The 15,055-nt window shown below is 56.4% G+C and overlaps 1 protein-coding gene across 2 annotated transcripts; it reads right to left on the bottom strand.

The window, feature by feature from the left end:
• Positions 1-248: 248 nt before the first annotated feature.
• Positions 249-14,792, bottom strand: ARSJ (arylsulfatase family member J). Of its 2 annotated transcripts, XR_008556275.1 has the most exons (3): positions 13,977-14,792; positions 842-2,869; positions 249-744 (listed from the first exon to the last, which is right to left on the bottom strand). XR_008556275.1 is itself a non-coding variant. In XM_054717077.1 (2 exons), the coding sequence occupies exons 1-2, from the start codon at positions 14,378-14,380 to the stop codon at positions 1,474-1,476; spliced, it is 1,800 nt and encodes a 599-aa protein (XP_054573052.1). In that variant the 5' UTR covers positions 14,381-14,792; the 3' UTR covers positions 249-1,473. The 2 variants fall into 2 exon arrangements, 1 of the variants encoding a protein (XP_054573052.1); XM_054717077.1 differs by having other exon boundaries at positions 249-2,869.
• Positions 14,793-15,055: the final 263 nt, after the last annotated feature.

Below are 15,055 nucleotides of genomic sequence, written 5' to 3' on the forward strand. Positions count from 1 at the left end.
CTGGAATTACGCTCCATTGTCGGTGCACACCACGAGTCACACTGCTCACGCGTGACTTTTCCGTGGCCTCCATGCCGGGGGCAGGGGCCCCTCAAATGGAAACATCCATTTGTAAACTCTGTATTATTTACTATGTCGTTAGCAAATCACACCTTCAATTGCCTACTAGTAGAGATTTTTGTTTGTGAATATGAATAATATATTATTTCAAAGTTAAAGCAGGAAAACCACACTAAACTTGCCAGTGCCATAAAATAAACCATTTTAATAATTAAGATACATAAATAAGGTGTTTATTATGGAAACAATAAAGATGTCTCTCAGCTCTGTACAAACACTGAATTTCCCAGTAATTTGTGAGAAATATGTTCATGTTAGTACATTCAAAATAATGGCTGAACAATGATCATTATCATTTTCTTTTTATATTCTCTGAATTCACACCATGTTACAGTAATTTATAGTATTACAGTGCTTGTTAATCTTGAAGATATGCAATAAAATTCTTCTAATGGTGTGTAGAAAATAAAAATAAAATAATTAAGAGTCATTTACGTAACACTTTATGAAAACAAAATAGTGTTTTTTCTGTAAACATACATGACGGGCCTGTGCTGAAACATCTTCCAGGAAGGTGCTGAGCACACAGGGACACGGCGCTCGGGCGGCTGCTCATATGTGCTTAGTGGCTGCCCCTGCGGGTGCCGAGAGCGCGGCTCCACCAGAGCAAGGCAGCTGGTTTTCCTGGGAAAGGGAAGGGCTCGGGAAATAGAGTTAACTCACAAACCCAAGTGCTCCGTGACAAACATGCAGAAACTCACTCAGCAAATGTATTTCTTACCCGGGCCAGTGTGGCTCAGTGGATAGAGTGTTAGCCCGAGGACTGAAGGTTCCCAGGTTCGATTCCGGTCAAGGGCACACATGTACCTCAGCTGTAAGCTTGCATGCAGAAGGCAACTCGTCGATATATCTCTCTCACATCAATGTTTCTCTGTCTGTCCCCCTCCCTTCTACTCTCTCTAAAAATCAGTGGAAAAATATCCTGGGGTGAGGATTAACAACAACAACAAATCTATTTCTCAAAGCCTGGGAGGGGGACCAGCCTTGGCTGTCCTTCTCACAGGCAGTTTTAACTGGACGCCCAGTCCCTCCGTCAGGGGAGCAGGCGCTGCGGCAGGTCAGCATCCCGTCCCGTTAGAACGGAAAGCACAGTGTTGGCCACCGGCTGAAGCACAGTGGGGGAGCTCATAAGGCCACGACTGCCTTTTAAGGAGCCAGGGAGGTGGAGATCCCTGTGTCCCCTGAGGATGGCTCAGGAGCAGCACCTCGGGCACCCAGCAGAAGGGCCCCAGGGGATGGCCAGGTGGCCCCAGTGGCCTGTGACCGGGTGTGAAGAAAGGTCTGACGCTGTGGTGGGAAATGTGAAGCCACATTTGCTTTCTGTAGAGCAAACAGGTGACAGACTGAGGACTGTCACCCCCAAGGAGCACCTGGTCGGCACTGGGGACCCGAGCCTGCCTCCTGCAGCCTCTTCTTCGTCTTCCTTCTCTTCTGCTTCCCCTCAGCCTTCTTTTTGCATGGCTGCTTCTTGCTTTCCTCTTTGTACCAGGGCCCCCAGACCCCCCCATTGAGCCGAGGGTTGCTCCTGGGATCCCCGGGGGGATACCTGACGGGCACTGCTGTCCTGTTAAACTGTGACAGCCGGCGGAGCAGCTGCCTCACGACGCCGGGGTACCTGCTCGAGAGGTCCACCCTCTCATAGGGGTCGGCCGTGATGTTGAAAAGCCACACGCTCTGGCCCGTTGCCAAGGTGACCCGCTCACTGTGCCAGCGGTTGGGGCCCAGGTTGCTGAAGGCCTGTGGGGGCACCCAGTCGCTGTACCCGGGGTTCCCCGTGAGCAGTTTCCAGTGCTGCACGCGGATGGCCGACTGGATGGCCGTGTTCCAGATGCCGTAGCCCGCCGCCCAGGAGCCGTGCTTGGCCCTGGTGTAGACAGGGTCGATGTTGTGCAGGATGTCCACACGGGGCGAGCGCAGGCCCTCGCTGATGGCCTCCCAGACGTCGTAGCCGTCCAGGTGAGCGTCCTCATCAATGTGCCCCTCGGCCAGCGCCACCAGCGTGGGGTACCAGTCGGTGATGTGCACCAGCTCCCTGCACACCGTGCCCCGCTGCCTCAGGAGGGGGCTGTGCACGAACCCCACAGCCCGGATGCCCCCTTCCCAGTAGGTGCCCTTGCTGCCCCTGAGGGGCCAGTTGCTGCCCCCGGCGGAGGGCTGGCCGCCGTTGTCGGAGGAGTAGATGAGGATGCTGTTGTTGTAGAGGCCGTGCGCCCGCAGGGCCAGGGTCACGTTGCCGACAGCCTCGTCCAGGCAGGAGAGCATGGCTGCGTACCGGCGTCGGTGTGTGTTGGCGATGGACCGGTAGTGCTCGAAGTACCTGCCGGGCGCCTGCAGCGGCGAGTGGACGGCCTGGTAGGCAACGTAGAGAAACAGAGGCTTCCTGGGGTCGTGGGCTGCCAGGATCTGCTGCACCCTCCGCGTGTACATGTGCGTGGAGTACACGCCATCGTCGTGGTCCCAGGCGGCGTGGTCGTCCTCATACAGGTCGTAGCCACACACCCCGGGGCCGTCACACTTGTAGTGAGTGTAGTAGTCACCGCTGCCCAGCAGGGAACCGAAGAAGCTGTCGAATCCCCTGCGGGTGGGCATGCACTCCCGCCTGTAGAAGCCCAGGTGCCACTTGCCCACCATGTGCGTGGCGTAGCCCGCCTCCTTCAGCTTCTGCGGCAGCGTGGCGTGGTCCAGCGGCAGGCAGTTGGGCTGCGCGGGCCTGATGATGGAGTGCTGCAGGCCCGTGTGGATCTGGTACCTCGGTGGAGAGCAGAGAGCTGTCAGTGCAGGGCAGGGATCCCCCAAAAACCTGAGCCCTGGGAAGGTTCCCGAAGAGAAGCTCCCCGCCCCCCAAACAGGACCGGCTCCCCACACCTGTGGTGACCGCAGGTCCCACCCAGTGAGCTTCATGTTTGCCGTCTGAAATGCATTTGACTAAATTAGAGAGAGAGGAAGGGAGAGGGAGAGAGAGAGAAACATCAGTGCTGAGAGAGAACCATGGATCGGCTGCCTCCTGCCCACCCCGCCCTGGGGATGGAGTCCGCAACTCGGGCTTGTGCCCTGACCTCCTGGCTCATAGGTCTACGCTCAACGACTGAGTCACACCGGCCGGGCCTAAAGCAGTACTTTGGAAACCAAGATTTCACCACTCATCTCAAAGTGTTTTTAACATTCTTGTAGCAGAATTTATGTGAATAATCTTTACTCTTTTAATGAGTTATATGACACAGAAAATGAACACGATAAAGGAAAGCACCTAAATTTCAGAGTCTTATTATTATCATTATTGCTTTTCATCCAGGGACCTCACATTAACCCCTAAATCATTTCCTGAAATAACTTATTTCAAGCTAATTCTGAAGCCCAGAACACATGAAAAGATGACACTAAAGTCTTCTGTTCGACTGTGAGAAATATCCTGTAATTATCCTCCCCGTTAGGTCTGCCAAGAGAACGAGGTCTCGGACTCACGTTATTGTTGAAAAACCATTTTCTTTTCCTTTAACTTGTTAATGTTTCCATTGCTGTTGACATTTAATATTACATGCGTTTCGGGTGCGCCTCGTGGAAAGTGATGTCAGAGTAGATGCCGCAACCAGCGCTCAGGAAGGGGCGAGACACGGGAAGCAGAGCGAATTCACAAGCCTGAGCGGGAGTTTAATGTCCCCCCACCAGCAGGAGCGAGCTCCTTCGCGCTCCCACAGCGTCTGCTGCCCTCCGAGCAGGTGAAGGGATGGTGCTACCGCTTCCTGCGCGCTGGGTGAGGGGATGGCGGGTGTCCGGCGCTGGTCGCTCTGTGGGGATTCTGTCACGGGCTGTTTCCCCCCGAGAATGTTATCATCACATACATGCATGAATTTTGTGGGTCAAGATGCGCCTTTGAGTTCATGACATTTTAAAAGCCAAGGATTCTGCACTGGCTGGGTGTCTCAGTGGGTTGGAGCAACCCCGTGTCCAGAGGTTGCAGGTTCCATTCCCCGTCAGGGCCCGTGATGAGAACAGAGCCACAGCTGTCTGACAAGTACTCCCCTCACCAGCTATAGAGGAGACGGTTTCTTACAGACCCTGGGAAACGGGGGTGGGGGGAGGGTGAAACGAGGCTGTAAAATGTCAGATGCCTCGACGGGGCCAAGACTCAGAAAAGAAGTGCATTTGAGAACAGACCAAGGACGGGGCACGCTTTGACTCGGTGGCTGTGCCGGACCCTGACCCCCTCCGAGACTCTCTCGGGACCCTGACCCTCTCCGGGACTCTCTCTCGGGACCCTGACCCCCTCCGGGACTCTCTCTCTCAGGACCCTGACCCCCTCCGGGACTCTCTCTCGGGACCCTGACCCCCTCCGGGAGTCTCTCTCAGAACCCTGACCCCCTCCGGGAGTCTCTCTCAGGACCCTGACCCCCTCCGGGAGTCTCTCGGGACCCTGACCCCCTCCGGGAGTCTCTCTCGGAACCCTGATCCCCTCCGGGAGTCTCTCTCAGGACCCTGACCCCCTCCGGGAGTCTCTCGGGACCCTGACCCCCTCCGGGAGTCTCTCTCGGAACCCTGATCCCCTCCGGGAGTCTCTCTTGGGACCCTGACCCCTTCCGGGAGTCTCTCTCAGGACCTGACCCCCTCCGGGAGTCTCTCTCGGGACCCTGACCCCCTCTGGCCCAGGCAGGGGCTGAGCTGTGTCACAGCACGGATCAGCCTCCTTGTTATGGGGCTCTGAGCTCCTGAGGGCCGGACCCTCCCTGCCCTTCCCTGTTACACGGCAGCTGCACGTGGCTGTCTCTCCCTCGTGTGTGAGTGACCAGCCACCTGGGAGGGGGTCCGGGCAGAACTTCCAGGGCAGGGCGCCCGCCTGCTCCCCCTGCTGCTGGAGGGACTGGGATAAACGCTCACACAGGATGCACCCTGTCTCTGCTGAACTGGCTCCAGGAGGGACGGGCGGCCTCGGACCCCTGGTGTCCAGTCTCATTCTCACAGCTGGGAACCCAGTCACCCCGTTTCATTTGCTCAGGGCGACCCTGGCGAGGCCGTGCTGAGAGTGGTCCCTAGAGGGCGGCAGAGGGCTGAGAAACAGCGTGGAGCTGGCCTGTGGGAGAGCCATCCTTAGGCTGGTCCAGAACCCACGGAGAGGCTCATGTGAAACCGGGACAGACCCCCGAGGTCTGCAGTGGGCCCTCGGGGAGGACATCACTCGCAGGAAGTTGGTATCAGTGTCAGAAACAGACCTGCCCTGGCCGGTTCAGCTCAGTGGATAAAGCGTCGGCCTGTGGACTGAAGGGTGCAGGTTCGATCCCCTGCCCAGGCCCCAGGCCCCAGGCCCCGGTGTGTGCAGGAGGCAATCATTCGATGTGTCTCTCTCACATGGATGTTTCTCTCTGTCTCTCACCCCTCCCTTCTACTCTCTCTAAAAATCAATGAAAAAATATCCTCAGGCGAGGATGAACAAAAACAACAAAAAACAAAACAAAAACAAAAACAAAACAAAAAAAGAGAGAGAGAAAGAAAGAAGAGAAAAAGACAAAGAAAGAAAGAAAGAGCCTTGGCCTGGAGCCTGACCCGCCGACGCCTGTGCTCAGAGCCAAGGCCAGGCAGCGCGGGACGGGCCTCGATGCCGAGGTCGGCCGAGTGTCTGCTGGACGCCTAGCAATAAACTAGTAACGCCTCTCATTCTGGAACAGCCCCCAGGAAGTCACAGGACCCACTCCCGGAAAGAAAGCTGTGGTCTAAGAAATGTAAGTGCAGACTCGGGGTGCAGACAGGGTGGCTGAGCTGCAGCGAGCACCACCCCCACTTGGTCATGGGGACCCCGGAGAGAGGCCGGGGTGGAACCTGTGACCCTGGGGTTCAGGGACCTGCCTGCTCCCCCAGAGCCCTGTCTGCTAGTCCTCACATGTCCTCACCCCCACAGTTCACAGTTCTCTCTGCTTTTTGTGGAGGATGAAACAAAATACATCTTATTAACACCCTCTGTTTTCTGTAAAGTCTTGAGGCAAATGTATACCTCATCAGTGTATCTCTTTTTTTTTAAGTTTTTTTATTTTTTTATTTTTTATTGATTTCAAAGAGGAAGGGAGGAGAGAGAGCTAGAAACATCAATGATGAGAGAGAGTCATGGATCAGCTGCCTCCTGCACGCCCCCCACTGGGGATCAAGCCTGCAACCCAGGCTTATGCCCTGACCGGGAATCAAACCAGGACCTCCTGGTTCCTAGGCTGAAGCTCAACCACTGAGCCACGCCGCCGGGCCACTCGCCGTCTTTGCAACCTGCATCCCGAGGGACCGGGCGCTCCTGTGGAGAAGTCCTTCAAAGGGACTGTTTTCTGAAACTAAACGCAGTTGCTGTTTTTAGCCATTATCAACGAGAAACTACATGGGTGTGCCTCCAATTAAAAAGCAACTTGCCAGAACTAAGTGCTTAGCAACCGCAACTCCAAACACACAGGTGAAGAGCCAGCTACCCCGTGTGGTCCAGACTCCCTGAGAGGAGGGGAAAAGGTGTTCACTGTGTGTGTGTCTGTGTGTACACTGTGCACGTGTCTGTGCATGTCTGGGTGTGCACTGTGTGTGTGTCTATGTGTGTGCGCATCTGAGTGTACACTGTGTGTCTGTGTGCCCTGTGTGTGTACACTGTGTCTGTGTGTACACTGTCTGTGTGTACACTATGTGTGCGTGTCTGTGCCTGTCTGTGTACACACTGTGTGTGTTTATGTGTGTACACTGTGTGTCTGTGTGCATCTGTGCATGTACACTGTGTGTGCATGTCTACGTGTGTCTGTATGCACTGTATGTCTGTGTGCATTGTGTACACTGTGTGTCTATATGCACAGTGTATCTGTGTGCACTGTGTGTGTACACTGTGTGTGTGTCTATGTGCATCTGTGTGTACAGTGTGTGTCTGTGTGCACACTGTGTGTCTATGTGCACTGTGTGTAAACTGTGTGTGTGCATCTGTGTGTCTGTGTACACACTGTTTGTCTGTGTGCATCTGTGTGTGTCTGTGTACACAGTTTGTGTGCACTGTGTGTGTGCATCTTTGAGTGCACACTGCATGTACATGTCTGCACGTGTCTGTATGCAGTGTGTCTGTGTGCACTGTGTACACTGTGTGTCTGTGTGCACTGTGTGTACACTGTGTGTGTCTGTATGCACACTGTATGTCTGCATGCACTGTGTGTGTGCACTGCTATGTTACCTGTGTGAAGTAGCGGCGTTTCAGTGTGAGATGACTTTGGTTCTCAGAAGCTCAGCTGCTTTCTGCCCTGAGCCACGTGCTCTGCCCAAACAGGAAGCTCCGTCACTCACTTTCCGGCCGAAGCCCGGTCCCAGGGAGAGTCCGAGCCCCGGGCCTGGACACAGGCGCTCACTGCAGAGCCCGCGAGGAAAGGCCGGAGCCCCCGCACCTGCTCTCAGGCAGATCAGCCGTGCCGACAGCAGGCGCTCCACGAACAGGGAGAAGAGGAGAAGCTGGTCAGCCACAGCCATGAGCATGAGCGCAGGACTGTGCAGGCCTCGGCCTGGCTCCCCGACCCCAGCCTCGCCCTCGCCCTCGCCCTCGCCGGGCAGCCGGGCAGCGGTGCAGAAGCTCAGGCCACCCGACCTCCCAGAACCACCTTCCCGAGAGGGGCCCGGGAGTGCAGGTGTAACAAGCTCTCCAGGTGATTCTCATTGGATTGGTAAACGGGGTCATGCTCAGCTTCTACACGACACAAGCGAAGAGCAGGACTGCGCTCCGTGCCCGCGATGTGGGCGCCGGGTCAGCCGGGTCTCTGGTGTGTGGAATGACTGCATCCATCTGCCCTGTGGTGGCTGCACTTCAGTGAGATATTCGTTGATTCCACTCGAAGGATAAGCCATGCAGCTGAGCCAAACCATCTGGTCAACCACGGGAGGAACGCAGTGGGAAGTCACAACCAGGGCTGGAACCCAGCCTCGTTCCATACCGTGTACTGGGCCAAAACACGTTACTTCTGTGAGCTTGATCTCTTCCTATGCAATATGGGTATAATCATTACCCTGAGGAATGAGGCGTAGAGAATATATATATGGATATATATAGCTAGCCAGATTACAGAATATATCTGTATATATGCCCAGAGAGATACATATATAGATAGATTACAGAATATATACAGATATACTAGTATACCCAGAGAGATACATAGATAAATTACAGAATATATATAGATATATACACAGAGATACATATATAGACAGATTACAGATTATATAAGAGAATAATATATCAAATATTTCTCTTAACACAGGTTAAGTGCCAAATAGATGAAATCGCTACTCCCAAGATTTTATTTTCAATTAAATCCTTTAGATAGAAAAATTGTATGATCAAATTCAATTTTATAGCATTATGAAGACAAGCTAGGATCAAAGTAAAAAACAAACGTCAAATATTTGAGCTGATATTTTCAAGGGTGTTAAAAACTCTCTAAACTATTCCCCGGCTGGCGTCGCTCACTGGTTGAGCGTCGACCTATGAACCAGGAGGTCACGGTTCGATTCCCAGTTGGGACACATGCCTGGGTTACGGCTTGACCCCCAGTGTGGGGCGTGCAGGAGGCAGCCGATCCATGATTCTCTCTCATCATGGATGTTTCTCTCTCTCTCCCCCTCTCCCTTCCTCTCTGAAGTCAATAAAAAATAAATAAAATAGTTAAGGAAAGTTCTTTTAACAACAAAAATAAATAAATAAATAAATAAGGGAAGAAAAACGGTTCTGCCTACAGGTGACAGGGCTTCAGAGGCGTGAGCAGGGGCTGGGCCGAGCTCCTCAGGCCGCAGGCACGCAGCCCCCAGGATGCTCCTGACTGGGGACCAGAAGCACCAAGTCCCCACCCCACGAGCCGGCACCTTCTCAATCCGAGCTCTTTATTGCGCGAGGGGCTGTCCCGGGGGGGGGGGGAGCGGCAGCCCGCTGAATGGGACGCACAGATGAGAGCCAATGAGATGCTTGCAAACGGCTGCTGGTGGAGGTCACGTGGAGAACTGCTCACAAGCCTTCCCATCTCCCTGTTGTCGGTTTTCTCATCCAGTGTCATCCTCCTCGTGTCGCCGTTTATGCACCTGCTGGCGCTGGTCACAGGCCTGGTGGGTTCTGCAGGCTCTGCCCAGCTGGGCCCCGGTCACTGCCCTGGACGCCTCGGGACCGAGAATCCCGGGAAAAGCTTGGTGGGAAGATGTATTAAGCCTAAAGCTATGGGCTTAGTTGTCACCCCGACTTGCTGGTTGAAACTGAAAGGAGACCAGGCCGCACCCACAGAAAGCGTCCAGCAGTCAGCTCTCCACGTTGTAAACGGTGAAAATTACGGAGGTGCAGCTCCACGTTTAAGGAAAGTTTTACTTCAAAACAACCTAAAACTTTCCTTTTCAGTCTGTTTTCACCGAGGTCGCCTCCTGGAGGCTGTGGGATAAACTGCAGTCAGTCCTGCTGTGGAGACTCAGAAAGAGGGGGTGCCTAGTCCTGCCCCTGCCAGGCCTACGGGTCCTCACCATGGGCTCTGCCCACTGCTGGCCAGAGGGACCGGACCACACACACCCCTCCAGGCATCGACCGCCTCACCGGCCCTCTGTCCCCACTCAGACCAGCTCCCCGGGGAGTTCTGAGGTGAGGGCTCAGGGCGCCAGCCCGCAGGGGGAGGCCCAGGAGGAGCTGGGCGAGCCTGAAAGCCACCCTAAGCGACGGTGACAGGGAGACCCACGGAAGGCCACACGGGACACGTGTCCAGCCGAGGAGTCGTGGGAGGCTGTGCAGGGAGGCGGCATTTGAGCGGAGTCTTAACGACGGCGGGCATCTGGGCAGAGGGCCAGGCGTGAGGCAGGAGGGGAGCTGCATGCAGAGAGGGGAGGTCAGTGCCGAGCACCCTGCCCCCTGGAGAGGAGGGAGGCAGCCCAACCTGCATCGGGTGCCCCCCGCTCCCTGCGGGCAGAACGGGTCAGACACGAGGCTGCTGACGCCACACAGGTCAGGGTCAGACACGGCTGTGCCGCTTGGACGCTGTGCGACCGTGACCGACACATGTAATCTTCCTAGCCCTCTCACATAGCCTCCATACAATGACATTTGCTCAATTATTTCACAAATATTTTTCAAAATAATACGAATCTTTTACCTCCGGGCGGATGTGATGGGGAGACAGCAGGGTGTTTGGAAAGAGAGTGGCATAGTCGGACGGAGTTTCTCTCCCTTCCGTGGCCGTCCGTGGGAACGGGGAGTGCGCGGCTGTGACGAGATCAAGTCTGAGTGACGCTAAGGGGCTGGGAGTCGGGGGGGGGGGGGGCAGCGAGCAGACACCCAGGGCCGCAGCGCCACGGGGACAGGTAACGTCCAGGATGGTAAGAGCGTGGCAACAAGCCCTAAGGCCATCAGAGGGAGGAGGGCGAGGTGCAGGCGGTTGATCCCGGGCCGTGGCTATGGGAGAAAGACGAAGGGAACCAAACCTTGGGATAACAGCAGCTTTCATCCAGGGCTCCAGGGGAAATGGGGTTCTAGTCTTGGGTCCCCATCTTTTTAAAACGTTTTTTATTGATTTCAGACAGGAAGGGAGAGGGGGAGAGAGAGAGAGAGAAATCAATGATGAGAGGGAATCATGGATTGGCTGCCTCCTGTATGCCCCCTACTGGGGATCGAGCTGCAACCTGGGCGTGTGCCCTGACTGGGTACCTCCTGATTCATAGGTTGACGCTCAGCCACTGAGCCACGCCGGCTGGGCAACACTTAAGGTAAGTTCTTAATTTTTCTGGATGGAGACACCAGAACAACCCGACATGCTTGGCAAATTACTACTGACTGCTGAGCTCGACCCCGGGCCCTGGAGCAGTCACCGGCCGGGCGCGGAATCTGCGTTTTAAGGAGCGCTTTCGCTGATTCGCTCTGTTCACGCAAGTTTGCGAACCGCTGCCCGGAGGTGAGGCCCGCTATGTGTTCGGAGAGGTTCCTTGCGGGACCTGCCCAGGATGCGGCCGCGTGGGCAGGCGACAGCCCCTGCTGCCAGGTGGGGCGATGTCCTTACTCAGGCGTCCTGCCCGGTCTGTGCCCGAGGGAGCGGTTTTACACGGTGACCCCAGCCAACGTCAGGGAGGGCTGTGTTGTTAAGCTCAGAAATAGCTCCACCATGTAAGCTCTTTCTTTATAAATGTGAGAGAGCTGAATCCTCTCCTATTCCACATAACCTAGTTTCTCCTGTACAGTGATTCGGCCATGTCGGTTTTCGTCGCCTGTTTTTCATTTAGAGGATCCGGAAACTGCAGCACGTCCCCATGGAGAGAACGGCCAGCTTCCCTGGGCGCCGCGGCACCAACGCGTGGCTGGGCCCAGAGCCCGGCTCCAGACCACGCTCTCCCGTCCGCGTGACGTCAAAGGAAGTCCCAGCGTTTGTCCAGAGGAACTGCAGCTGGGCTGGTGTGGCTCAGTGGCTGAGCATCAACCTAGGAACCAGGAGGTCAGGGTTCGATTCCCGGTCAGGGCACAGGCCCGGGCTGCAGGTTTGATCCCCAATAGGGGGCGGGCAGGAGGCAGCCGATCATGATTCTCTCACATCATTGATGTTTCTCTCTTTCTCTCCCCCTCTCCTTTCCTCTCTGAAATCAATAAAAATATGTTTTGTTTTGTTTTTTTAAAAAGAGGGAACTGCAAGTGCCAATGCCCCTAACTGTCCAATCAGGACAGGAGCGCTGGTCACCTGTGGAAGCACCGCTGGCCACGCTGGACATACGTTCCGTGGATAAGTCTCCTCAGGAGGTGCCCCTGCAGGAAAGGGCAGGAGGCCCCCTCCGACTCCAGAGCCACGTCAGGACCTGTTCCCAGCTTCCTCTCTGTCTCCTGCCATTAAGTTACCATAACCATAAAAGAAAAACCTGCCCTGGCCAGTTTGGCTCAGTGGATAGAGCGTCGGCCTGCGGACTGAAGGGTCCCGGGTTTGATTCTGGTCAAGGGCACGTACCTCGGTTGCAGGCTCCTCCCCAGCCCGGGCCCTGGTCGGGGCTCCTGCAGGAGGCAACCAATCGCTGTGTCTCTCTCACATCGATGTTTCTCTCTGTCTCTCCCTCTCTCTTCCCCTCTCTCTAAAATCAATGGAGAAATATCCTCAGGGGAGGACTAAAAAAAGAAAGGAAAAGTGTGCTGCCGACAGTGCGGGACGCGGAGGAACCACATGCTGTTGGCGAGGAGCGGAGGAGTGTGCTCGGTGGAAAGATGAGCCACGGTGTCCAGCGCGTGCTGCTCAAGCACCGTGGCTCTCGTCACTGTCAATTCTTTATATATATATATATATATATATATATATTATTGCTTTCAGAGAGGAAGGGAGAGGGAGAGAGAGACAGAAACATCCATGATGAGATAGAATCATGGATTGGCTGCCCCCTGCCCACCCCTACCAGGGATCGATCCCGCAACCAGGCATGTGCCCTGGCTGGGAATCAAACCGTGACCTCCTGGTTCATAGGTTGACGCCCAACCACTGAGCTACCCTGGCCGGGCTTGTCAGTGTGGATTCCGAGATTAGCTGAAGAGGCTCTCGGAGTCTTTGGGACACATTTACTCATAAACCAAGCAAGAGTGGTTGACCTCCAGGTCACCAGATGGACGCGCTTTTCCCGCCAACCGTCGCTCCTTCATAAACATCCAACGCCCTTGACTCTGCCCTTCAAAATGACTGCAGCACAGCGAGACGTCTTTCTCTTTCTTTCGGGGAGGAAGGGTTTTTCCTGCTTTGGCACCGACGCTAACTTCTGACAGTTTGCTAAGCAGTGGAAATCATGCTGTAAGCAGCAGTGTCTGCAAGACGAGGATTCCTACAAAATAGTCTTTATTTTTCCAGTGGAGACTGGCGACTCCGGTGAGATCCAATTCCAAGAACAACTTCACCGAAGCGAGGGCTCCTTGGAGCTGAACTCACGGGGACACAAACACCGGAGCCCGAGGCTTCCTTCTGCCCCGGCCAGGGAGGCCTGCCCTGGAGCTCCGCTTTCCAGTCAGCTACCAGCGTACTGAACCATTTTCCTTAAGCCTCCCAATTGGATTTTTCTTAGAGTTGATCAGAAAATTCCCAGGCATATGGGGAGCAGCAGGAAACCTCAGAGGAGGTTTCATCTCCATTGACTTTTTTGTTTTGCTAATCCTCACCCGAGGATGAGGATATTTCTCCATTGATTTTTAGAGAGTGGGAGGGAGAGGGAAAGACAGAGAAACATCCATGCCCTTGACTGGAATTGAACCCAGGACCCTTTGGTCCGAAGAGCAGCGCTCTACCCACTGAGCCACACCGGCCAGGGCCCCATTGAGTATTCACATGGGTGTCCTGCGCTTTGAGAACTGCCGTGGTGACGCCGGCCGGCCTCCATGAGAGCCCAGAGAGGATGTCCCACCGAAGACCGAGCACAGCCGTGGGGCCACCGGCAGAGGGCACCGGCCTGGCACTCCGGGGCCCGCCCTCTGTGATGGCCTGTGGCTTTGAGTCTTCAGTTCTTGAAGCAAGGCAAGAGCCACAGAGGCAGGTGGGCATGTCTTGCTTATCAGTGAGGTAACTGAGTTCTAGTGTGACCTGGAGCTCCATCTGAGCATGCCCAGCACCAAAGGAGATGTGGGGAGACCACATCTGGTTGGGGGTGAATGTTTCCAAGTCCCGCCAGCAGGCTCCCAGCTGCGCAAAACAGCCCTAAACCAGTGCCCAGGCTCAGGGTCACTCCTATCCACCGCCACTCAACACCTCATTCATTCACTCACTCATTCATTCATTCAGCTGTTCCCCACATTTTTGGTTACTCCCCTAAGTCAGGAGCTGGATCTTAATTAATCAAATGCTGAAGGTTTCACCGTGTCGATTCCCCATAAAGCACGCTAAGGTGTCTCCAGACACCCTTACCTGCCCGTGATGAGCTGACTCCTGGAGGGTGTGCAGATGGGCTGCACGTAGTAGTTCTCCAGTTTCACCCCCTCGGCCGCCAGCCTGTCCAGCGTGGGCGTGCGGATCTCCGAGCCGTGGTAGCCCACGTCCCGGAAGCCCTGGTCGTCGGCCAGGATGAAGACGAGGTGCGGCTGGGCGCTGGCTGGGGCGCCCGGCTCGGGTCTGTGTGCAGCCTCCTGGCCCTCCTCGCGGCCGCGGGTCCGGGACAGGTGGCCGCAGGTGAGGAGGCCGAGGACCCAGAGACCGGCCAGCGCGCGCATGGCCCGCGCCCTTCCTGGTGGGACCCCTGGCCACACGCAGCCCCCCGAGCGCCATGCGGACCGGTCCCCGTTGGACCCCTGCGCCTCCGGGCGCACATGCATGCGGGAGGCGGAGGCTGGCTGCTCCCGCCACGTCCACAGCCAAGACCTCGGTCTAGGAGCGGGGCCTCGGCGGGCTCGGCGGGCGGGGCGGCAGGGGAGGCACCTTCTCCATCACGGCTGGGTCTGTCCTCCCCGAGGGGCCAGCATCCAGGCGGTCAACGCCGCCGCCCATGTTTCTCGGCCTCGGCAAACACGTCCAGGAGGGGATGGCGCATCGCCCCCGGCGCCTCCGCGTGGCCGAGCCCTGGACTTGGGGGCGCTGCTCTCGGGGCGCGCGGATAACGGGGTCCTCCACCTGGAGAGCACACGCCTGGCTCCTTCCGGGCAGGCGAGGCACTGCCCGCGCTCAGACCAGCCGGTCACTCCAGGTCCGCGCTCCTCCGGGTCGCTCCGCGGGAGGCGCCGGCCAGTCTCCGCCTCGCCAGGCGCTGGCGCCGGGGAAGCCGGTTCCCTCCGGCCAGTCCCAGGAGAAGGGTCAGTGCCGCCGGCGCCCCCGCCCCGCCCGTGTCCCTCCGTGCGCGGGGCCACAGCTGCGCGTCCGTCTGCTCCGGGCCCCGCCCCCCCCGGGAGTGACTCACCCACGCGGCGCCGCTCCCGCGGGCTGGGGGCCGCCCGGCGCTCCGCCACTTCCTCCCGCGCGCGGAGCTCCCAGGGGCGCACGGGCGCTCTGGGGGT

The sequence above is a fragment of the Eptesicus fuscus genome, chromosome 6, assembly GCF_027574615.1.
Source record: "Eptesicus fuscus isolate TK198812 chromosome 6, DD_ASM_mEF_20220401, whole genome shotgun sequence".
Taxonomy (NCBI): domain Eukaryota; kingdom Metazoa; phylum Chordata; class Mammalia; order Chiroptera; family Vespertilionidae; genus Eptesicus; species Eptesicus fuscus.

Excerpts from the sequence above, each read along its gene's own strand:
- ARSJ (XM_054717077.1), bottom strand. The coding sequence starts at position 14,380 with ATGCATGTGCGCCCGGAGGCGCAGGGGTCCAACGGGGACCGGTCCGCA. Across the intron at positions 2,870-13,976 it reads AGTCAGCTCATCACGGGCAG|GTACCAGATCCACACGGGCC; the intron begins GTAAGGGTGTCT and ends CTCTCCACCGAG.